Source organism: Cinclus cinclus, chromosome 3 (assembly GCF_963662255.1).
Source record: "Cinclus cinclus chromosome 3, bCinCin1.1, whole genome shotgun sequence".
Taxonomy (NCBI): Eukaryota; Metazoa; Chordata; class Aves; order Passeriformes; family Cinclidae; genus Cinclus; species Cinclus cinclus.
Window position 1 is genome coordinate 654,801 of NC_085048.1, and position 23,193 is coordinate 677,993.

General features: G+C 51.2%; 1 protein-coding gene across 3 annotated transcripts in view; it reads left to right on the forward strand.

Annotated features, from left to right (window-relative positions):
• The first annotated feature begins 1,704 nt into the window (after positions 1–1,704).
• The window catches only part of RAB10 (RAB10, member RAS oncogene family), a 44,094-nt gene continuing 22,605 nt past the window's right edge, over positions 1,705–23,193 (forward strand). For all 3 annotated transcript variants that reach the window (XM_062489572.1, XM_062489573.1, XM_062489574.1), the window contains exon 1: positions 1,705–1,931. In XM_062489572.1, the coding sequence (XP_062345556.1) occupies positions 1,805–1,931 (127 nt within the window). In that variant the 5' untranslated portion in view covers positions 1,705–1,804. The remainder of the gene's footprint in view (positions 1,932–23,193) is intronic.

Sequence of the window (23,193 nt, forward strand, 5' to 3'; positions counted from 1 at the left end):
CTCTGCTCTGGAGCCAGGCTGGGAAAGCTGGGGGTGCTCACCTGGAGAGGAGAAGGATCCAGGGAGAGCTCCGAGCCCCTGGCAGGGCCTGAAGGGGCTCCAGGAGAGCTGGAGAGGGACTGGGGACAAGGCATGGAGGGACAGGACACAGGGAATGGCTCCCACTGCCACAGGGCAGGGCTGGATGGGATACTGGGAATTAGGAATTGTTCCCTGGCAGGGTGGGCAGGCCCTGGAATTCCACAGGGTGGAATTCCCAGAGCAGCTGTGGCTGCCCCTGGATCCCTGGCAGTGCCCAAGGCCAGGTTGGACATTGGGGTTGGAGCTGCCTGGGACAGTGGGAGGTGTCCGTGCCATGGCCGTGGTACGGGGTGGAATGAGATGGGCTTTGATGTCCATTTCCACCCAGGCCTTTTCACGATGCCGGCCGTCTCTGCTTTCCCGGCGCTCCGGGCGGAATCCCCTCACGGCCCTCTGCCCCCCTCACGCCTGCGCCGCCAGGGGGCGCCTCCTGCCCCACCCGCGGCCGCGCTCGGCTCTCCCCGCAATGACGTCACACCCGAGCCTGGGGGTGGAGGAGAGCGCAGCCAATGGGAGCGCAGAAAGCGCGGCGCGGGGCGTGGCTTTCACCGGCGCAAGGGCGGGGCCGGCACCCCGGTGACGTCATCACGCGGGGGTCTGCGGGGGACCGCACCTGAACAGGGCAGAGCGGGAGAAAGGCCTAGGATTGGTTCCCGGTATCCCATCCAGCGCTGCCCTGTGGCAGTGGAAGCCATTCCCTGTGTCCTGTCCCTCCATGCCTTGTCCCCAGTCTCTCTCCATTTTTCCTGTCAGCTCCTTCAGGCACCGGGAGGTCACAGTGAGGTCACCCCAGAGCCTTCTCCAGGCTGAACAATCCCAATTCTCTCAGCCTTTCCTCACAGCAGAGCTGCTCCATCCCTCTGATCACCTGGTGCCTCCTCTGGGCTCTCTCCAGCAGCTCCAGCTCCTGCTGCTGTTGGAATCCCCAGGGCTGGGGCAGCTCTGCAGGTGAGGTCTCACCTGAGCACAGGGGCACAATCCCCCCTTTCCTGCTGCCCACACTGGGGGATCAGCCCAGCGTAGGAGGGGTTTCAGGGACAGGGCATGTCCAGCCCCTCACCCATCAACACCCCAAGTCCTTCCCAGGGCCTCTCCCCCTGTGCTCATCCCGAGCCGGGATCGATCCCAGGGTTTGTTCCGACCCAAACGCAGCACTAGCACTTGGTCCCGTGAAACACCACGAGGTTCTCACTCCTGGAGCTTCTCCATCTCCGGACAGCCCCGGGCCGTGAACCAAAGCAAAAACCGCACGAAATGAACGAACTCCGGGGCCGCGCGGTGACGTCACTCTCGCACGCCCCGCCCCGATTGGTGACGTCACAACGGCGTGCGCGCGCGCCCCCGCCGGGCCTGCGCGGTGCGTGAGGCGGGGGAGGCGGCGCGCGCAGCCTCGGCAGCGCCTCGGAGGAGCCGCCGCGAGCCCCGGGGGAGAACCGGGAAGGGCCGGGAAGAACCGGGGCCCATCGAGCCGAGCGGAGCCGGCCGGATCGCGGGGTTATGAGGGCGGGCTCCGCCGCCTCCCCGTGAGGAGCCGCGGGCGCGGGGAGCGCGCGAGGCCGCCCCGCCACAGGAAGCCATTTTGTGGGCCCCCTCCTCCTCCTCGCTCTCGTCCTCTTCCTCCTCCTCCTCCTCGTCCTCCGCCGTCGCCGCCGCCCTCGGGAGCGGCCGGGCCCGGTGAAGGAGGCGGCGAGGAGGGGCGGCGGCGGCCGCCGCGCCCTCCCCCATGGCGAAGAAAACCTACGACCTGCTCTTCAAGCTGCTGCTCATCGGGGACTCGGGGGTCGGCAAGACCTGCGTCCTCTTCCGCTTCTCCGACGATGCCTTCAACACCACCTTCATCTCCACCATTGGTCAGTGCTTTTCCGCCCAGGGGGGTTCTGCGGACCCCCCGGTTCCCACCGCCGTACCCGCCAGCTCCGTCCCTGTGTCACCCCCGGGGATCCCCAGTGTTCACCCCAGCCCCGTTATTGTGTCACACCCGCCAGGGATCCCCTGTGTTATCTCCGACCCCCCAGGGACCCCCTGTGTCACCCATCAGCAATCCCCTATGACCTCCCCCCCCCCACCTTTCCCCACAGGGACCCCCAGCCCCATTTGTGTGTCACCCCCGAGCCCCGCTCCTATATCCCCCCTAGGGACACCCTCCAGGACCTTTCTTTATCACCCGCCAGCCCCATTCCTGTGTCACCCCCTTCTGTCCCCTGTCCCTGGTCGTGGATCCCCGGCAGAGCCGCCCCGGTGCCGCCCGACGCCGCCTCGCCCCCGCTGCAGGGCAGGGTGGGTTCGGTTCGGTTCCTCCCTCTCTCCGCTCTGGGTGACCCTGAGCGACCCTCGCTGGCAGCTCGCCCCCCACGCCCGGTGCCAGCCGCCAGAGCCCACCTGGCCCCTTCCATCAGCGTTAATCCCTGTCCCCGCGGGCAGCGGGGCGGTGGGACGCCCATCCCCACGTTCGCGCCGCTATTGATGTGGATCAGAAGCGGTCGCGCTCGTGGGTGGGGTCTGTTTTCTCGCCCAACAAAGCTGTCCTTCCCCCCCTTCGCCGTGCTCCTGGTAAAGCTGAGTTCGGCCCTTCCTCACAGAGCAGCTCCTGACCGAGGTAGAGCCGCTCTGACATCATGAAAGAGGGATGTGTCTTTGCTTTTTGTCATGGGACAGGCCTGGTACCCAAAATCCTTCCATCCCAGGTGTATCACAGGGTTTTGTATGCCTTCTCCTGAACGTCTTGTTTTGCAGATGAAAAATTCGGGTCAGCAGCTTCTCACCTTTTTGGTGACTGGCTCTGGAAATCAAGGGTAATTCCTGTCTCGGCTTTCTCGCAGCACCCACTGGTGTAATATGTTCAGAAACCCAAATCTGGATAAAAAAGAAAATGATTTTGAGGGCTTTGAACTGGATCTGACTTTTGTGTTAGCTGTAAATCCCTTAAATCGCTGGTCATGGAGCTGTTCACTGAGGGAATGTGTAGTGTCAGTGTAGCTCTTAGTGCTGGGTGTGAATTCACCCCTGCGCACTTCCTCATCTGTGTTGAAACATCACCTAGAAATTTCACCTCGGACTATAACACGTAAAAATAACTCTCTTGAGCAAAGCTTGGGAAATTTAAAGTTAAAAAATATATATTTGTGACAACTAAGTGTTGAGAAAGTTTGTGCCTAAAACCTCTTAGGGCCTCAACTCGGTGTTTTGCTGAATTTTGGGGGGGCTGTGTGACAGTTGTTGTCCCTTCCCGTGGCATACCCTGGCTCTGGGAGGCCAGATGGGTTTGCTGCTGTGGCCAGGGTGTATTTTGGCACTGCTTGGCAGATCCTTGCTGGGATCACATGACATTCCTTGCCTTTGGAGTTCGTTGGGAAGGTTTATTTCAATTCCCAAAGTTAAAAATAGTCAACGTCATAGTTAAGAAGTCAGCAGGCTCACAGTGGCTCCTGCTGCAGACAACCCGTGCTTTTAATAATTGGTGATTTAGTAATTAGTATTAGTTGTTGGTCTAACTCTGCAGTTTTAGGGCCTTCAAGAGGAATATCACCAAGCTGAGTAGGAAGTGTGCACATGTAGGTTTTGGAAGTGTTTCCCACCAGTCAGACCAGTGTCTCTTTGTTTCTGGAGTGCCTAAACTGGAAGGCAGAGGTGTTTTACTCCCTGAATTCTGACCTGAATGTCTGGTGATGGTAGCTGTGTACACCCTTTGGTTACTATTTGGTGTGTCAGGTTGTGTCTTCACAGTGGAATTTGGCAGATAGTGGGGTACAAATCTATTGTCTGTGTGCTGTTTAACTGCCCAAAGATGCCTCAAATGTGTTGTTTCCATAGTCCTTCCATAAGTTGGTGTGGAAACATGAAGGAAGTGCCCTGTGCAGACAATATCACTTGAAAGGGAGACAGACTCTCCATTAGCAGCTTGGGAAAACCAGCCCATCCATGAGGGAAGAATCCAAACACCTGAGTTATCCAGCTCCACTCAGTTATTATTCCCAAGCAATGCAGCAGTCTGGCTGAAAATGGGATTTCAAATTGCCACTGGTGACAGCAGCTCTCACACTTCCCCAGGTTGGCCCTGCAGCAGCAGTGGCAATCCAGGAGCCTGGAAGGGGGCTTTCCATGGGGAGGTCTCTGCTGTGGGAAATCCCAGCGCAGCCACCCTGCAGCTCTGGGTGGTTTTGCAGAATTTCGGGGAAAAGCTCTGCTGGAGTCTTTGACCTGTAGCAACAAGGAAATGTGGTTTCCAAAGCCCTTGTGTACACAGTGGGTGACGGGAGGTGACTGGATCCTTGGCTGAGGCTCTGCTGTGTTTGAGTAACCCCAGCAGCTCTGATCCCTGGCTCTGGGTTTGCTCAGAGCTCCACCAGCACCCTGGGATACATGTAAAATGTGCTGGAGTGTGTGGTAGGGGCTGGTTCATAGAATCCTGGAATGGTTTGGGTCGGAAAGGACTTTAAAACCAATCCAGTGCCACCCCTGCCACGGCAGGGACACCTCCCACTGTCCCAGGCTGCTCCAACCCCAATGTCCAGCCTGGCCTTGGGCACTGCCAGGGATGCAGGGGCAGCCACAGCTGCTCTGGGAATTCCACCCTGTGGAATTCCAGGGCCTGCCCACCCTGCCAGGGAACAATTCCTAATTCCCAGTATCCCATCCAGCCCTGCCCTGTGGCAATGGGAACCATTCCCTGTGTCCTGTTCCTCCATGCCTTGTCCCCAGTCCCTCTCCAGCTCTCCTGTAGGTTCTCTTTAGGCACTGGAAGGCTCAATCTTGAGAAGGATCTCAAGGAATGTTGGAACTGGCCTCTGTCTAAGGAGGTGCCTGGGGAAAAGCTTTTAATTCTCTAAAACCAGAAGCCTGTTTGTGTGGGTAAGGGAAGACACACTGATAGAGCATTTCGGCTTCATCTCAGTAACTTCTGTTCGCTTCACATTTCACCTTTGCACATGGACTGATCCTGGTCTGTGATGGCTGCTGGGATATAACTTACTGTCCTGTAGTTCAACATACTCTCACTTTGAGTCACTTCAATCTAATATTTCCTGCTAAAGCAGCAGTTAAGCTTCTGGATGTGCTGAGGTGCCAGCGTGAGTGATTTCATTGCCCCATCTCAGGCACTATAAATATTCCAGATGGCATTTCTGCAAGAAATCCCAGAGTCATTGTAACCTCCCTGGAGAGGGCAGGGGCTGGGCCTCCAGCACTGCCCTGCTGTCTGCAGCTACAAAAGGAACAAATCTTGGAAGGCTTACTCCATCACAAACCTTTTTAAGTTTAAACTGTTCTTCAGCGATTTTCCGGTGCAAAAGTCATTTTTGTGGTATTTGGTTTTGAGGACTGTGGTGGCTTCTCAGTTGTGCTCTAGGGATGTTCCTGGCTGGGTCAGTGGGTGGGTGCAGCTGCCCCTCTGGCACTGGTGGTGCTCTTCCTCATTTTAGGTGCTCCTCCTCATTTTAGTGGTGTCCCTGCTGCCACTCCTGCTACCAGCAGGTTGATTTTATTTTGCATGTTAAAAATGTTAGGATAAGTCACTTCCAGGCAGCGTATCCTTGAGATCTTAATTTTTAATATCTTTTTATTGGCTTTCAGTGTGTTGATGGTTTGAAGTGTGCTGTGGATAAAGGATCCATAGTGCACACTTTGTGGAGCTCCTCAGGGTCCGGCCTTGGCACCTGGGAACAGGTAGGGAGGGAGGCTCTTCTGGCCAGGATGGCTGCTGGAAAATTGGAATGCCAGGACTGAGCCTAAGCATGTAATCACTGTTGTCTGACTAAGTCCAATGTAAATGAAAATGAGTCACAAAAAATGTTTTCCCATGAAATCTTGAGTAACAGCTCCGGAGAACAAAGGGTGTGTGAGTATTGGGAGATTCCCTCCCAGTGCTCCTGATGGAGGTAAAACTTCCCTGGATCTTAATCACTCCTGAAGGTGCAGTTGTACTTTGTATTCCTGGGCTTTACTCACCTGGCTGCGAGTCTGCAAATCCAGAGATAAAAATCCAGTGATTTTTGAGGTTTGTTTTATTTTGAACACAACCAAAGCTGTTCTAGGAGCATGCAAAACTGTTATTTTAAATGTGAAAGTATAGGAAAATGCTTGGATAAAATTATTAATTTTTAATTAATTTTTTTGCCTTTATTAGAAGTGGGTTTGGATTGGAGCCACTTGCTTTGAAATTGCTTCGTATTGGCACATTGGAGCAGTGAAGTTTTTAAGAAGTAGTCCTAAAGTAACAAATCCAAGTTTGCTTGTGTATCCTGGGAGGATTTGTTCACTCAGGCCTGTGATGTATTAATGTCAGAGGGAAGGAAGGTAGATTCTCTCCAGGTAGAGAACGAGGCAAAACTTGTCGGATTTTAGGAAACCAATGACGGTTTGAATGTTGAAGATGCTGTTGCTGTGCAGGAGTTGCAGTGAAGTTTGAAGAACAAGTAATTTCAGGATTCAAATAAAAAAGGGGTGACTACAGCAGTTGGAAGTACTGGCTTAGCTGTTCCCTGGAAGTGTTCCAGGCCAGGTTGGGCAGGACTTGGAGCAGCGTGGTCGAGTGGAAGATCTCTCTGCCCATGGCAGGGGGTGAAATGGGTTGAGCTTTTAGGGGATAAGCTTTTCCAACCCAAACCATTCCATTATTATATCCCTTTTTTGTATCCTACCTGCTGCCTACAGGAGCAGCAGCAGCTGTGACTTGTGTTCATGCTGTGCCCAGGCTGTGGGCTCAGTCTGCTTCTGATTCCTGGTGTGGGACAGGTGAATTAGACAAGGAAAAATCCCAGTAACCCCTGGCCCAGCAAAGCCCCCCTGCTCCCAACTCCTGCTCAGTCGTTTCCATGACCTGAACCCATCAGGCAGCAGGAGAGGCCAAAGTCATTTCCACTTGGAGGTGGCTGTGCTACAGAGCTGAGTGCCAGGGGAATTTTGGAGGGGAAAAGATGGGTGGGTTCAGAATGAAAGTAGAAAATGGAAGTGGAGCCGTCAGTAGCTGTGCTCTGGATGCAGGCTGCAGATCAGGAATCCCCTCAGCTCTTGGCTGCTGGAGGCTGGACAAGTATTGTTTGACCTGGAGGGGAGTTGTCCTCTCTTCTGCCTGCTGGGACATGCAGAAAGGAGGGTTACAGAACGAGCTGCACTTGTGTGATACTGTACTAGAAGGCTGGTTTGGTTTTGGTTTCGTTTAGTAGGGCTTTTTGGGGGTTTTGTGTGTGAGTGGGGGTTTTTTCCTCATCTAGGGCAGTGAATAATGAGCAGCAGTTTTGCACACGCCTCACAGAGCTGATGAGAAACTGGGGATGGCTGTGGTGAAGAGCTGAGGAACTGAGCTGGCTGGAAACTTCTTTGTGTAATGTGGCTGTTTTTTCAGCTGAGCTGGATCAGTTCCCTGATGGGGCTCTTTACATTACCCTCCAAATCTCTGCTGGTGGAGTGATAGGGCAGCAGGGGACATGGAAACAGCAGAGTAGGTGGTGTTTGTACTCAGAATTCCAGGATCATTGAGGCTGGAAAAGCCCTCCAAGCCCATCCGGTCCCAGCTGTGCCTGATCCCCTCCTTGTCCCCAGCCCAGAGCACTCAGTGCCACATCCAGGAATTCCTTGCACACCTCCAGGGGTGGGCACTGCAAAGCTCCCTGGGCAGCCCCTGCCAAGGCCTGAGCACCCTTTCCATGGAGAAATTCCTGCTGCTGTCCAAGCTGAGCCTGCCCTGGCCCAGCCTGAGGCCATTTCCCCTTGTCCTGTCCCTGTTCCCTGGAGCAGAGCCCGACCCCCCCGGCTGTCCCCTCCTGTCAGGGAGTTGTGCAGAGCCACAAGATCCCCCCTGAGCCTCCTTTTCTCCATGCTCAGTCCCTTTCCCAGCTCCCTCAGCCTCTCCTGGGGCTCCAGCCCCTTCCCCAGCTCCGTTCCCTTCCCTGGACACGCTCCAGCCCCTCCAGGGCTCTCCTGTCAGGAGGGGCCCAGAGCTGCCCCCAGCACTGGAGGTGTCCCAGCAGTGCCAGCACAGGGGACAGGCACTGCCCTGGCCCTGAGAGGTTCCCCATAAGAGTTCTTCTGGTTGCAGTTCCACATTAACAAACATCTTGGCAGCAATTCCAGTGCCTGGCCTTCCCTCCTCCCTTCTCCCAGTATGAATCAAACCCCAAACTGGGCCTGCTCCTCTCCTGGTGCTGTTGCTGTCGGTGCCTCGGGCAAAGCAGTGGAGGACACGAACGCTGAACGCTGCTTTGCTGCTTCCTTGGGCACAGTCCTGTGCTGGCAGCCCTGCTGCTCCTCTGTCCTTGCACTGACACGCTGTGGATCTGCACCTGAAACTCGAGCAGCCACTCCCCAAATGTGCTGAGCCCCATCAGGAGCTGTGCAGGACCAGGGGAAGGAGAGTGCCCAGGTTGGCTGCTCCAGTTACGCCAGCGCTGTTTCCAGGAGGGGACTGAACTGTCACTTGAGCAGTGACAGAGATGAAGAGTTAGGAAGTCTCTGATATTTTCTAGGGTCAGGTGTGTTCAGATTTGGAGCACAGGCCTGTAGCTCCGTGTGACAGGCTGTACAAGTTTTGGGCTGCGTGTGAATTTTCAGAGGCCAAACAAAATGTCTGTTGGTGTAGGGAGAAACTTGTTCATGAGCTCCTAAACAGGAACACAGCCTTTGTTTTAAGTAGCCAATGATTAGTTTTTAGTGCCTTGTTGAGTGATAAACAAAACTGGGAGGTGCTGAGAAGTGATTTCCTCTTGTCTCCTTGGTTTATGTCTTTGGAAAGAAAATCTGTTACGCTGTTGCTGAAGATTTTCTTCCCTGGCAGGGTGGGCAGGCCCTGGAATTCCACAGGGTGGAATTCCCAGAGCAGCTGTGGCTGCCCCTGCATCCCTGGCAGTTGGGACTTGGATCCCAAGGACAGGTTGGACTTGGAGCAGCCTGGGACAGTGGAAGGTGACCCTGCACATAGCAGGATGTGAAATGGGATGAGCTTTAAGATCCCTTCCCACCCAAACCATCCTGTGACTCAGAAATTCTTTGTCCTGAGAAAACACTTGATCTTTCCCACTCTTCAAGTCAATACTGGTATTTAATTAAGAGATCGATTGAGAGCCTATTGATGAAAACCTCATGGGGGATAGGAAGAATCAACCTTAACTCGAAGGTTTTTAGGCAGATGTTGCTGCCTGCAGTCCAGCAGTGCTGCCTGTGAGAGGTTTTGCCTTGGCACGCCCCACTCCCTGTCCCTGCTCCTGCAGCCTGGAGCAGGGCGTGGGCTCTCCCTCCCCTCCCCGGGTACCCACAGCTTGCTCGCTGCTCCTCCCTGCAGCATGGAAAGCCAGCGTGTCCCTGCTTGTTAGTGAGCTGGAGAACCTCCAGAAGGATGGTACCTGGGAGAGGGCTGCTGTGCCAGGAAAATCCACCCCAGAAATGCCCAGACAGGACATGGGAGCAGAGCAGCCTGCGTGGATTCTCCAGCAGCAGCAGCCCGTGCCTGTTTTGCTCCGTGAATTTTTGAGAAGGATTTCAGCCTTGTTCTGTGTAACTGTTACGAGGGGGTAAGGTACTTCAGAAAAGCTTTGTGAAAAACCACCTTGTAAGTTCCTGGTGCTGAGGGAATTCCCTGTCTGGCCCTGGAGAACAGGGAAGAGACCAGAGCTGCTCTTGCAAATTGTCTTGAACGTCTGGTGTTTGTGTGTGGGTTTTCCTTTCTGCGTGGGTTTTGCTACAAGTCTTGTGTGGGTTTAACTAAAGTCTCTGCATGTTTTGGTTCTGTTCTGTAGCTAAAACAACTCCAGGCTTTCTCTCCCACTGGGATTATGACTGTTCTCTCTAACCTGGAGAAGCACTCACTTGTGTCTTGCATTCCCAAAATCTGACTTAATGCTCCTGGAGAGACGCCTGCTTGCTTGAGGTATGGAATTTCTACAGTGATACCCATACCTGTACAGCTTTTTCCTCAAGGATGCTTCTCATCCTGGTGTGCTCTCTCCCATGTTTGGATCCACTGAAACTGTTGTTAGACTAGGAGGAATGCTGGAAATGGTCTCTTCCCAAAACCATGGCTCTGGTGTGGTGTACTGTTGTGGGTACTGAAGGGCCTGGGATCAGCATCACGCTTGGGGAGGCTGTCTTGGCCCAGATCTGAGCTTCAGAACCTTTAAAAGCCATGGTTCCAAAGGTGGGTGGTGCTCTGCTAAGTTCAGGTGTCATCTCAGCATGTCCAGGTGTGTGGCTGGCCTGGGCTGGGTCAGGGTATGGCACCAGCACTGAATTTATGGAAGGTTCAGGAAAGCTGGGCTTTGTCATGGCTCATGTGCACCTTAAAGAGCAAAAGCAAACTCCTGCCTCTGTTTCCTGACAACATTCCCTGAATGGGTTGTTTGTGTTCCCAGATAAGTTACTCTGCCCCTGAGATGGCTGTGTCTCGAGTGGGTCTCACCAGCATTGTAATGTCCTACTGTAAAGGTGGTTTTACATTTCCCTTCAGGTGCTCAGTTACTGACTTTGGGCACCTGGACATAGGAACTCACCCCTTGGTGACGTGTTTATGTGCCAGCTGTCATCTCCTGCCCTTCTCACCACTGCCTGGTACCTGTCCTTCCTCACCACCAAATCTGCCAGGTGACTTCCCTGAGGGCACTGCTTTGAGTGCACTTTAATCACTGCAGATCTGTAATAAATGTCTGAACTGAGCTCGTTGCAATGCTGCTAGCAGTACCTGGAAGTTTCCAGTTCCTCAGGTAGCAACATTGATTTCACACCTTCCAAGGCTTGCTGCAGGCTGTGTCTCATCCATCCTCTCCTCTTCCTTCTCCAAGTGGGATTGTGAAAGTGGTTAGCTTTTTTCTTCTGCCTTTTCTTACAGTCAGGATTGAATGCCTGAGAGATGGATTACTTGTTTGTTTATTAAATCTTATCTAAAGTACTTTTTAGTACTTTAGTACTTTTTAGTATTCTAATAATAATTTTATTATTTATAAATTTTAATAATTTTTAGTATTATATCTTTTAGTATTATATTAGTATCTTTAGTATCTTTTTAGTGCTTCTAGTTATTAAGCTGAAAGTGAGAAAACGGAGGTGAATTTAGTTTTAATTAAGAGCTAACATTTATATTATTTATACTTTTGACTCAATAACCAAACACTTGTGACCCACACTGTAGGATATTTTATCCAATCTAAAAACTACTACTTAAAATTATGGAGAAGAAGGAACAAGAAGGAAGAAAGAGACAACACTCAAGAATATTTTGTCCCACACCTATGACTGTCTTTTAAAACCCTAAATTTAAAACTCTTTGCCATGTGAAATTACATACTTTTAACTACACAGCAGTGATTTTAACTTTATTACTCAAATTTGGAAGCTTTCTTTAAGGCCTCAAGTCAAAAGCAGTGTTCTCCTGGGGGTCAGTGTCAGAAAGTGGAGAACTCCCCAGCCCTGGGATGTGTCCCAGTGTGTTTGAGACACTGGACCAGTGTCTCTGTCTGGTTCTTGACCCAGCCAGAGAGCAGGAGATGGAGCTGCCTGGCTTTGGGTCCTGGAATGACAGAATGGGTTGGGTTGGAAGGAACATTGAAGCTCATCTTATTCCACCCCCTGGCATGGGCAGGGACACCTTCCACTATCCCAGGCTGATGTTTCAGGCCCCAGCCACAGAGAGCAAGATGAGGATTTACAGGACAAGAGCTGAGGTGCAGCAGAGCTCTGCTAGCAGCTGCAGCAGCAGCCCCACGAGCCCCAGGGTGACAAACCACAGCGCTGACAGTCACCTCTGTGTCACCTCTGGCAGCTGCTGCACTTGCTCAGAGCAGGACACCTCACCCCACCTCTGCCACCTCCTTGATCTGCTTCTCACCCACCTGCAGCCTTAGAAGCTCTTTCAAAGCTGGTGGCCGCTATCAGATGCCCTGAGGATCATAAGGAGAGCTCATCCAGCAGGAATCTCCCCTGACTGCAGGGCTTTTGGTGGGATCCAGAGCAGCTCTGACACACTGGGAAATGGGATCCTCACTTCAGGGGCTGTCCTGGCACCCAAGAGCAAGACTGAGGCAGCCTGTGGAGCACACTTCGTGTTGTCACCTCAGTTTGGGTTGTCTGGGGTCTCCCATTGCCCCGAGGAGCAGTGCCAGCACCTCTCTGCATTTCTGTTCAAGTCACACACCACCTGCAGCACAACTTTTCCCCAATATCCCGATCAGGTTTTCCCTGTTATGATGAGTGTTGACCTCCTTTTGTTCTCAGCAGCAGGTTCAGGCAGAACCCAGGGCCTGAAGGGGCTCCAGGAGAGCTGGAGAGGGACTGGGGACAAGGCATGGAGGGACAGGACACAGGGAATGGCTCCCACTGCCACAGGGCAGGGCTGGATGGGATACTGGGAATTAGGAATTGTTCCCTGGCAGGGTGGGCAGGCCCTGGAATTCCACAGGGTGGAATTCCCAGAGCGGCTGTGGCTGCCCCTGCATCCCTGGCAGTGCCCAAGGCCAGGCTGGACATTGGGGCTGGAGCAGCCTGGGACAGTGGGAGGTGTCCCTGCCATGGCAGGGCTGGCACTGGGTGGGATTTAAGGTCCCTTCCCACCCACACCGTTCCGGGGTTCTTTGAATCTTCTTGCAGAGTACAGCAAACTCAAAAATCCAAACAAGTCCCACAGCCCCCGGTGCTGCCTCAGGAGGTGCCGGTGTTTTGGATAGCAAGAAATGATTCTGGGTGTGTCGTGTGACATTCTTCCACTTGTTTCCACATTTTCAAAGGCACATTATTCCTGTTTCTCAGGCTTTTTCTGCGAGTTCAGTTAGACTGCTGTAGTATCAATAACGGCTAAAAAAGTTGATAAAACTTCATCATAAATGTGATGCTTCAGGGCAATGTCATAACAATGGGCCTTTATTTTAAGGTTCTTTCCCTGCTGATGAACTTGAGAGCTCTGCCACTCATCTTCTCTCTTGCTGGAGAGCTTAGAGCTTGGGTGGAAACGTCTGGTGTTCCAATATTTGACCTCCTCCAAGACCTGGGAGCTGGAGGATCTCTTATGGTCACACCGTGTCATGAGGCAGATTTGCACTTTATACCTTCCTTTCTCCACTTCCATTCCGGCATGTAAAGGCATTAAAATCTTTTGGCCTTGAGAAAATTACTGCAGGATCTTTGGTGACTGCTGCTTGTCAGGAGAGCATCCTGTATCTAAAGGGGATTTTTTAATTTTTTTTTTTTGCTATAAATCTCCAAAGATACGTAAGATTCGTGACTCTTCATCTTTGAAAGTCTACTGTAGAGTCCTGGAATATGAAATACATGCACAAATAGAGAGCTTTGCACACAGGAGGACTCACCTCCAGCTTGGAAATTGCTAAGATCTGCAACATTCATCCCAAAAACCTTGCTATAAATAAAGGCTGGGGTTACCTCTGCTGGGAGGTGGAGGGAGGGGGAGGCTGCAGCAGGGCACGGGGTGTAGGAATTGCCTTACACACTCCTAGAACTTGGTGTAAACCAAAGATCAGAACCTGCTGCCATGCTTTTTATTGATGCTGAGGGGTTAATAAATGAAAGGGGTTTTTTTTCTGATTTTTCTGATGTGTGAGCTGCTGTTCAGTAACTGGGAACACCCCCAGTGATGTGGCAGCTGCTCATTAACACCTTGTTGGGTTATTAACACCTTGTTGGGTTATTAACACCTTGTTGGGTGTATTGATTACTGGAGCCTCCAAGGGAGCATCCTGCAGGAGCACTGCACGCCGCGCTGTCCTGGGGTCAGGTGTGTCCTTGGTCAGCCATTCCCTGCTGGAAATGTCACCCTGCAAGGCTCACAGCCTGGCCCCAGCCCTTTGTGAGCAGCAGTGATGTGAGAGGTCACATGTGGGGTGGCAGTGCTTGGTGCCAGCAGTGACAGAACTCTCTGCTCTGGGCAGCTTGGCTTGGGATTCTCTCAGAAATAATGGGATTGTTTTGTGTTTGGAAGAACACAAACGGGTTTTCCAGCAGTAAATTGTCACGTGTGTCCTTTTAGAGCAAGCTGGTCCAGGGAAAAGTGTCCCTGCCCATGGAACAAGGTTGAGCTGTAAGATCCTTCCAACCCCAAACAGTTCTGGGATTCAGTGATTCCGTGAGTGGCTGAATCCTTTAATGACCTCCCCAACACAGCACCTCCTCTTTGGTAAAGCTGATGCTTTTCTGAATGAATTCACTTCCCTTCGTTTATGTATTATCTGTCTTGTCCATCTGCTGAGTATAAATTAGCCAGGAAAAGTGTTAACTTGAATTTTATTTTTATGTAATTTGAGTACAAAATTACCGTTGCAGCAAGTAGTGACAAATTCAGTGTCTCATAAATAGTAGTCTGTGTGAAAGCAGATTCGTGTACTGTATTTATTTTCTAGCTAGCAAATATAGCTTAAGTAGGGTGAGACATGCATGAAAACTGATTTAATTAGCTGTAATTGAACTTGAACATATTTAATTCATGGCCTTGGTGGTTTAGAGTAGAATTCCAATTGCAGACTGGGCTGTCTGGAGTCCAGACTTTTCCCTGCTGAGATTTTGGGTGGTGGGCTGGGCTCCTGACAATGGGATTCATGAGGACATGCAGCTGCTTCACGTGATGCCCTCCCTAAAAATAGGGGCTGGTAAAGGTGCCTGGACCAGAGTTAATTGAGTATACTGGAAAATGAAAGATGTAATGGCAGGGAATTAAATCAGCCCTCAAAGCTGGAATTAACTGACACTGAGCAGAGGTTACTGCTGCATGGGAACAGCTCTGATGGAAGTTCTGTTTCTTGCTAGAGCTTCATTTCCTTTTTTCCCCCCTTAGTACCTTTTGAATAAAAACCTTATTGTCTGTCTTGTCTCTTGGTATGCATAAAACATCACTAAAACAGTTCCTTTGTTCATTTTCTTTTGTTTTGTTTGTGGGAGCCTTGTATAAGGTTTAGCTGCTGGAATAACAAAATGATCAAATTTCTTTTTTCTGGAAGAAATAACTGCTTGTGTTGAAGCTGTGGTCTCGGGGACCTTAGTGACGGTGTAGGTGGTGTCAGCAGGAACCTGGAGCCTTCTTTCTGCCCAGAGATTGTTTTTTACCCTGAGATTTGAGCTGTACTTTCATGTGACTTCTGAAACTCCTTCCCTGGGGGGAGTGTGGGTAGGTCAGACCTCCCTGGACAAAAGTTGTGCAGATGTTTGTGAGCTGAGGGCAGCTGGGGAGGAGAGGATGAGGAGGTTCCATGAGGGGTTGTGGCCTCAGAAATGGCCTCAGTCCCTGTGTGTGACCAATTAGTGCCCCACAGTGATTGTGCACACAGGTATTTCCAAGGGGGGTGCCAGGGGATGGTGCCAGGATGAGCAGTGGCCATGAACTGGAGCACAAGGAGTTCCTCCTCCACGTGGGGAAGGAAAAACTTCTGTCCATGGAGGGTGACAGAGCCTGGAGCAGCTGCCCAGGGAGGATGTGGAGTCTCCTTCTCTGGAGATGTTCCAAACCCACCTGCTCCAGGTGACCCTGGTTGGACTGGAGGATCTCCAGAGGTCTCTGACAGTTCTGGAATTCTCTCTGAACCTCTCCTGTCTGGGATCCCAGTGTTTGTGTGCATGGCTGGGATGCCAGGTACGCTCACTGCTCCCAAAGCTTCAGCATCTGTGCCTTGAACACATCAGCTGAGGTTAAACACCTTGGATTGTGAGCTGGTGGAAGGGGCTGTTCCTTCCTGGCCAGCTCACAGTGCTTGGGGAGTGCTCCATTTTAGGGGAAATGCTCCATGTTATGGGGAATGCTCCATGTTATGGGGAATGCTCCATGTTATGGGGAATGCTCCATGTTATGGGAATGCTCCATGTTATGGGAATGCTCCATGCTATGGGAATGCTCCATGTTATGGGAATTGCTCCATGTTATGGGAATGCTCCATGTTATGGGAATGCTCCATGCTATGGGAATGCTCCATGTTATGGGAATGCTCCATGCTATGGGAATGCTCCATGTTATGGGAATTGCTCCATGTTATGGGAATTGCTCCATGCTATGGGATTGTTCCATGTTATGGGAATTGCTCCATGTTATGGGAATTGCTCCATGCTATGGGAATGCTCCATGCTATGGGAATGCTCCGTGCTAGGGGCACTGCTCCTCAGCCCCCTCCTCAGTTACCTGCTGAGCTTTGCCCAGGCAGGCTCTGATACTGTGAGCGCTGGCTCGGGAATCAAAGCCCCAGATGAAAACTGTGCCACGAAGCCTCGGCCCATGGCTGAGGCTCTGCTCCTGGCACTGCCTGGCACAGGTGCCTGCTGTGGGACGTGGCTGTGGGTGCTGCTCAGCGTTCCCTGCGGAGTTCTGGCATAGCTGCAGCAGCCAGGGCTCACCCAGGTCCCCTTGGGACCACATTGACTCTTGGTGCTCTAACCCAGCTGAAATCACCACGAGTGTGTTTGTCAGTCCCCCAAATTAGCATTGTCAGGGAGGTTCGGAGTGCCCATCCCTGGAGGTGTCCCAGGAATCCCTGGATGTGGCACTGAGTGCTCTGGGCTGGGGACAAACTGCAGGTTGGGCACAGCTTGGACTGGATGATCCTGGAGTGCTTTTCCAAGCCAAATGATTGTGTGATCACTGAGTTTCTCATTGTCCCTTCCTGTGAACCTGGAGGAGGAGGTGGTGCCTCTCAAGGTAGAAACAGTTTGGTTTGAGCTGTTTGGGATTTAACTTCAGTCCCTTGAGTCCCCTTTCCCTCCAGCCCCCCAGTCAGCCACCTCTAACTAACACACCCTAGATCCTCCTTTGGAGGAGCTGTCACCTTCACTTGACAGACATTTATTTACAAAGATTAGTACAAAATTCATGACTGGCAGTTTGTGTCCAGGTCAGTATTTAAAAACCTACAGCAGATGGAATGAAGGACCTGAAGTTGTGGGTGATGTGGAGCTCTTGGGAAGGCCTTGTGTGTCATCCCGGAATGAGGAAGAGACATTTGGAAATCCCTCCCAGGCAGGTCCATGGGATGGGCCCTCAGCTCCCCGTCTGCTGCCTGGTAACAGGGCCTTTCCCACCTCCTGATTATTTGGATTTTAACTCCAGGTGTGGCTTTGAGCAGCACTTCCCATTGTAATCCATCTGTCAGCCATGAACAGTGCTGCTTGAGGAGCAGCAGCTCCTGGGAATCCCTGAGGTGTGGATACTCTGCTTCCTTGCAGCCCTGTGGCTCCCCAGGCCTAAATGTGTGGATAGAATCTGTATTTTTTAGAAGAAAAAAGTCGCGTTCAGCTGATGAAAGGATTTACACCTGCAAATACCCAGTGTGTAATAGCAAGGTAATGGACTTCTCCCTGTTGGAGGGAGTAAGGTGGAACAAAGGAGGTGTCAAGGATTGTTCCTGGAAGTGATTAATATTTTAATTTAGGTGATGAGCAGTGCAGAAGTGGAAGGTCCCCAGTGCCATGGAGGTGCTGTGTGGAGAACAAGCATCTCCCACCACCTCTGTCTCCCTGGTCACTTCAAATTTTTAATTTTTTTTTTTTTTAATATTGCTACCAAGTGCTCTTGAAAGAATTCTTGGCAGCAGTATTGACTTTTGCAGTGCCTTAGCTCAGGTGTTTCTAATGCAAATCTCAAAAACAATCACGGAGAAGGTTTCAAGTGAGACAGTTTGGGTACTCTACATTTGCTGTGCGTCCCTGAAAGGCTCAGTGGCAGAGATCTCACCTGCTCACAGCCCTTTGCTGCTTTGCTGGAATTCCAGTGAAGGAATTCCCAGTTAGGGAGGTGTCCTTCACTCCTGGAGTTGTGAATCCTGCTGTCCATCTCTGTATTGGTTGATGCTGTAAAGGCAATCTGAGCCAGATTTGGGAAGCTCCTGTGGCAGGAGGCTCCCCAAATTCTTCCAGCACTGGAGATGTGGATGAATTTCAGCAAGGGGTTCCCAGACCCCAGGTCAGACTGGATAACAGCAAGCCTGGGATTTGGGGTGAATAGAAGCCAGGGTACTGGATAATTAGTTTTTTTGTCTTCTTTTTCTTTTTTAGTTAGAGTTGGGATTAAAAGTATAAGAGACAAAATGTTGTGTTCGGACACAGTTGTTTATTAATTTTTACTTATAGTACAGTGAGTGCTGCAGTACTTCCAGTTAACAAGTTAAAAATGAAGAAATGGCCATGTATCTCACTTGTTACAAGGTCTTTTAAAGCTAAATAGTCCAATTAAGAGCTAACACTTAGGTTATTTTTACCTTTGTCCTAATGACTAAACACCTGTGACCCACAGTGTGATGTTTTTTATTCAATTAAAAAATACTTCCTGAACTCAAGAAGAGGAAGAACAAGAAGGGAGAATAACCAACGCTCTAAAACCTCTACCTTGTCCTGTACCTGTTACTACATTCTAAAACCCTAAATTCCAAACCTTTCACCATGTGGTTTTACACACTTTATTTAAACTACACACCAGTGGTTCTAGTTCTAGCACTCAATTTTGGAAGCCTTCTGCAAGGCCTCAAGTTAAAAGCAGTGTTCTTTTGGTGATCAATGCCTGACAGCACAGAAAATTCAAAACTCCCAGGCTTTAGGGTTCCAGCACTGGATTTGTCACCAAAAATGAATATTCATGGAGTCCCTGATGGGCTGGGCAGGGCTGGTTTGCATCAGTGAGATCCTGTGCCCTGCTGGGGGTGTGTGACAGCGACTGAGGCTCCCAGATGAATCCAGGAGGGGAATGTAGGTCACCCCGAGGAGCTGCTGTCTCACAGGACTGTCATCTGCTTCGTTAAGAGCAGATTAATTGGGAGGAGACGATCTGGCACCAGTGCTGCTGCTGCTCCTGTCCCATGTCTGTGTCCTGCCTTAACATCACCAGCTTGGGAGTTTCTCGGGATTGCTGGGGGACTGGGGAAACTGGGCCTGGAAGGGCAGTTTCATAAAGTGCTGGGGAATGGGAAATTCGGGATAGAGCCAGGGGGTCACTAAGAGGGGCTGCTAGGGCTTGAGCAGCCTCTTGGAAAGGAAGTACACTTGGGTTTAAGAATCTCTCATTTAACAAATTTTGTGTTAAAAGCTGACGAGCTTCGCTTGGATTTTGGGAATCTACTGCATTCCTAAAAATAGATGCTGGAATTAAGTAAGTTTTTTGTGTTTTTTGGTTTTTTTTTTGAGATACACTCATGCAAGCAAATGTCACTGGATAAGAGTCTTTAACTTATCTTTACAGAGTGGGATCGAGTCATAATTCCTGTTCTTGTTAGCTGCTCTACAAAATACCAATTTTCAGGATTCTGCACGTCCTGTAGATCCCCAGCAGGTGGATCCAGCTATTCCCATGGGAGTTTCTCTGCTCTTGCTATGGATGTTCCCCAGAAAAGCAGTTTTGTGTAGCTGTTGTGTAATGGTGTGGATGGGTGGAGGCTGCTGACCTTGGGATAAAGCAGGGAATGTTTACCCCAGGTGATAGTTCAGGGGGAAAAGCAAAGGGTGCAAGGAACGGTTTGGTGAGAGGGTGATGAGAGAGCTTTTGGGGAAGGAGAGGCCTTTGGGTGATGGACTGAGGATGGGAGGGTTGGCACCAGGGACTGTATATATGGAAAAAAAACTTAACACTGATCATGTCAGCAGTTGTGGCTGGTGGAATTAAAGTCATTGAATCACTTGACTCTGTTCCCATGGTCCTGCCAAGCCCAGCTCGATCCAAACCAGGCTCCCAAGCCAGGCAGGACCTTCACCTCTGGGGGCATTTTTTCCTACCCAGTTGTGGAGTTTTCTTAGACCTCTGGCATGGTTGGCCTTGGTGTTCTTAGAGGTCTTTTCCAGCATGGACAATTCCACGATTCTGTTGTGTAAATGAGCTCAGTGAGCTCACATTTCCCAAGGTTTCAGCGGAGGTGTGTGTTCCTTTATTTCATGAGAAGTGTGTGCTAACTTTATTCAGATGAACTTCAGCTGCTCTGTCAGTGCTGAGCTGTCACGACTTGAAACCTTGCAGAGCAGGACGAGTGAGTTCCTGCTGTAGCTCTGGTTTGCACACTGCACTGGGAAAAACTTCCTGCAGGGGAGGTGAAACACCTGAATTCATTGAATTTCTGCTTTGCTAGCACATTAATCTGTGGTTTACTCATACCTTGAGTTCTTTGTTAGGCTCCAGGTCGTGGGATGTCAGAAATGATGGAACTGAAGGAGTGGAAGGGGAGAGCAAAGCCAGCCAGGAGGCCATTCCAGTGTCACTGTGATGGTCTCTGGGTTGCTGCTGGGGCTGCTCCTGCCTCTCCCCACGGCTGTGGGAGCCCAGGGTCTCTGAGATTCCTGCCCTGCCTCTGCTCATTTCCCCTTTTCTCCCTGTGGAGAAAGCTGAGCTCTGCTTCTGCTCGAGGCACTGGGCTCTGTGTCCCAACAAGTCAGGCAGGTTCTCCCCATCCTGAGTCACTGCAGCTGGGGAGGCTGGGAGGGAACTCCCCTGTCAGTGTGGACTCCTGGAGTCCTGGCTCTGAGCAGTGTGGGAGTAAACCTGTGGTAAAGAGGGCTGGAATGTGCAGCGTGGCCCAGCAGATCCACTGAGTGAGTGGTGGGGCCCTGCATTATTTATAACCTGTTTATAAAGCTCTTTGTGTGGGCTTGTCTCAGACCAGCCAGCAGCACTTGCCTCGTCTGATCCAGGTGTTCAGGGCTTGGAGATTCCTGTTGGGTGCTCTGCTCTCCGTGGCTGGCTGGGTTATGCAGGCACACAGTGCCAGGACACTGGGAATGCCTTCCTGTGGGCATTGGGAAGGAATCCCAGTATTCCCCTTGGCCAGGCCTTAGCACAGGTTTTCCAGAGAAGCTCTGGCTGCCCCTGGATGCCTGGAGTGGCAAGCCCAGCTTGGATGGGGCTTTTGATGCCTGGAAATAGAACACAAACTTTTCCACGTGGGACAGTGGAGTGTGTCCCTGCCCATGGCACACAGTGGGACAAGATGAGACTCGGTGTCCCTTCCACCAAAACCGCTCTGGGATTTGGTGAATGCTGTTTTTCCTCCAAGAATCCATGGCCTCATGTCAGTGTAGGAGGGATCCATGCAGGGGTGGGTGCTCTCCCAGGGATGTGTGCTGGGATCTGGGTACACACACACACCAGCAGGTGAGCTGCGTGTGCAGGGCTCTCCCCTGAAGGAGGAGGAGCAGCTGCTGGATTTACTGAGTTACTCTGCTGTTTACTCAGGGGATTAAGTGTATTTGAGCTCCCAGAGCAGGTTGTGTGCAGCCTGTGGAGTTGGGGCATCCTCCTGCAAAGGCACAAGCAGAATCCATGCTGCCTGCTGGGTTTAAACCAGGAGCATCTTGTCAGACCCAGGCTTCTTGTTTTGGTTTTTTTTTTTTTTTGTTGCAGATCAGGCTGCCTTTCCCTCTTCCCACTGTCTTTCCCAGGTACCTGACCATGCTACACATGATCAGGGGTGAACTAAAGGAAGAGTTCAAATGCAGTGCAGTCCCCCACTCCTGATGAGTTAAAGTTTTCTAAGGAACAGTAGCCATGGCCTGAAGTGTCAATTCCTAGCTGTATCTGGAAGTTGCTGGTACAGTTTAAAAGAAGCCAGGTGGTCCCAAGCTTTCAGCTTTCCTCTTTGCTGTCTCTCTGATAAATTCATTGTCAGGGTGTGAGTTTTGACTTTGCCTAGTGACCCCTCATGCTGTTTTATTGAAGCTTTCTCCTGAGAAAGAACTCCCAAAGCACTGATGGTCAGAGATCCTCCTGTTGGAGAAGTTGTTGGGATTGGGGGAAGAGGACACTGTGGATTACACTGTGGGTTCCAGCTCCCTTTGGAACCCTGTTCTGGCAGTTCCTCCCCTCTGCACTTGGGTGCTGTGCCAGCCGCCAGAGGTGGCAAAGCCTGATTGCAAGAGGAATTGCCGTGGGTCCCAAGGCTTGTCCCAGCCAGCCTAAAGCTTCCCACTCCCTCTCCTGTGAGCTGAGTTTGGCTCCCTGATAAAACTCAGGCTTTCATTCAGGCCTTTCTTTGGCCAAGGATGAGGCTGGGAGTGGCTCCAGTTTCTCTTTCCTGAATACCCATCTCAGAGAGCTGTGATTCTTACAAATGTTGATGGAGGCCTGTTCCTTTCTTATCTCCCATGGGTGAGGGAAAGGAGACACCCCAAGGAGCTGAGAGGGGCTGCAGGAATTGAAGCTGAGCAGCATAATCATAGAATGGATCATGGATTGGTTTGGGTTGGAAGCTCTGAGCTGAGCTTAGAGCTCAGCTCCATGCCGTGGGCAGGGTCATCTTCCACTATCCTAGGCTGCTCCAAGCCCTGTCCAGCCTGGCCTGGAACACCTCCCTACACCTACCCAACTCAAGCAGGTGCTTTAGCAGCCACAGGAAGGTATAAACCTTGTCTTAATTGCCTCACTTTTTGGAAATTCCTGCACTGAGTGAAGAAAGTGCCTGTGCAGGCAGGAGGAAACTGTTGCTGTCTTCACTGAATGAACAACGCTCCCATTGATCAAGTGTGAAGGAACGAGGCCTCAGCAGTCCCAGGAGCACGGGCTGTGCCATACCTGGAGTCAGTGTGGAGCTGGGATCCTCCAGGTGTGCTTAGAGCTTACAGAAGGCCCAGGATACAGCCCCAAAGTGCCTTTATTTAAATAACAAACACGCAATAAGAGAGAACTGGCAACAGCAGCAATAATTGAGCCCGGGAGCTTTTAAAAGAGAACTGACAACAGCAGCAATAATTAAGCCTGGGAGCTTTTAAAATTGCCAAATTAACCTGGGGGTGGAAAGCTTTGTCTGGTCTTTCTAAAGACAGCAATTTCATCCTGAGGTCTCCTGAGAGAGATGCATGAACCTTAGCGCAGAGTTCCAGAACCCCTGGGTTTAGGAAAGACCCCCAAGAGCTTGGAATCCAAGCTGTGCCCCATACCCACCTTGTCTCCAGCCCACATCCAGGCCTTCCCTGGACACCTCCAGGGATGGGGACTCCAGCATGGGCAGGTCCTTCCAAGGCCTGGCCACCCTTTCCATGGAGAAATTCCTGCTGCTGTCCTGCAAGCCCTCCCAGTAACAAATTTCCCAGATACGTGAGGTGCAGAACTCCAAACTTTCAGGACAATGCAGCTCTTGCACAGCAGCTTTAATGCTTCAGTGTCATTTACAGCAGGCAGCCGTTAGCCTAGGTTATCAGTTAAGATAATAATTAATTATTTCGTAAGAAAGCTTCAGCAGT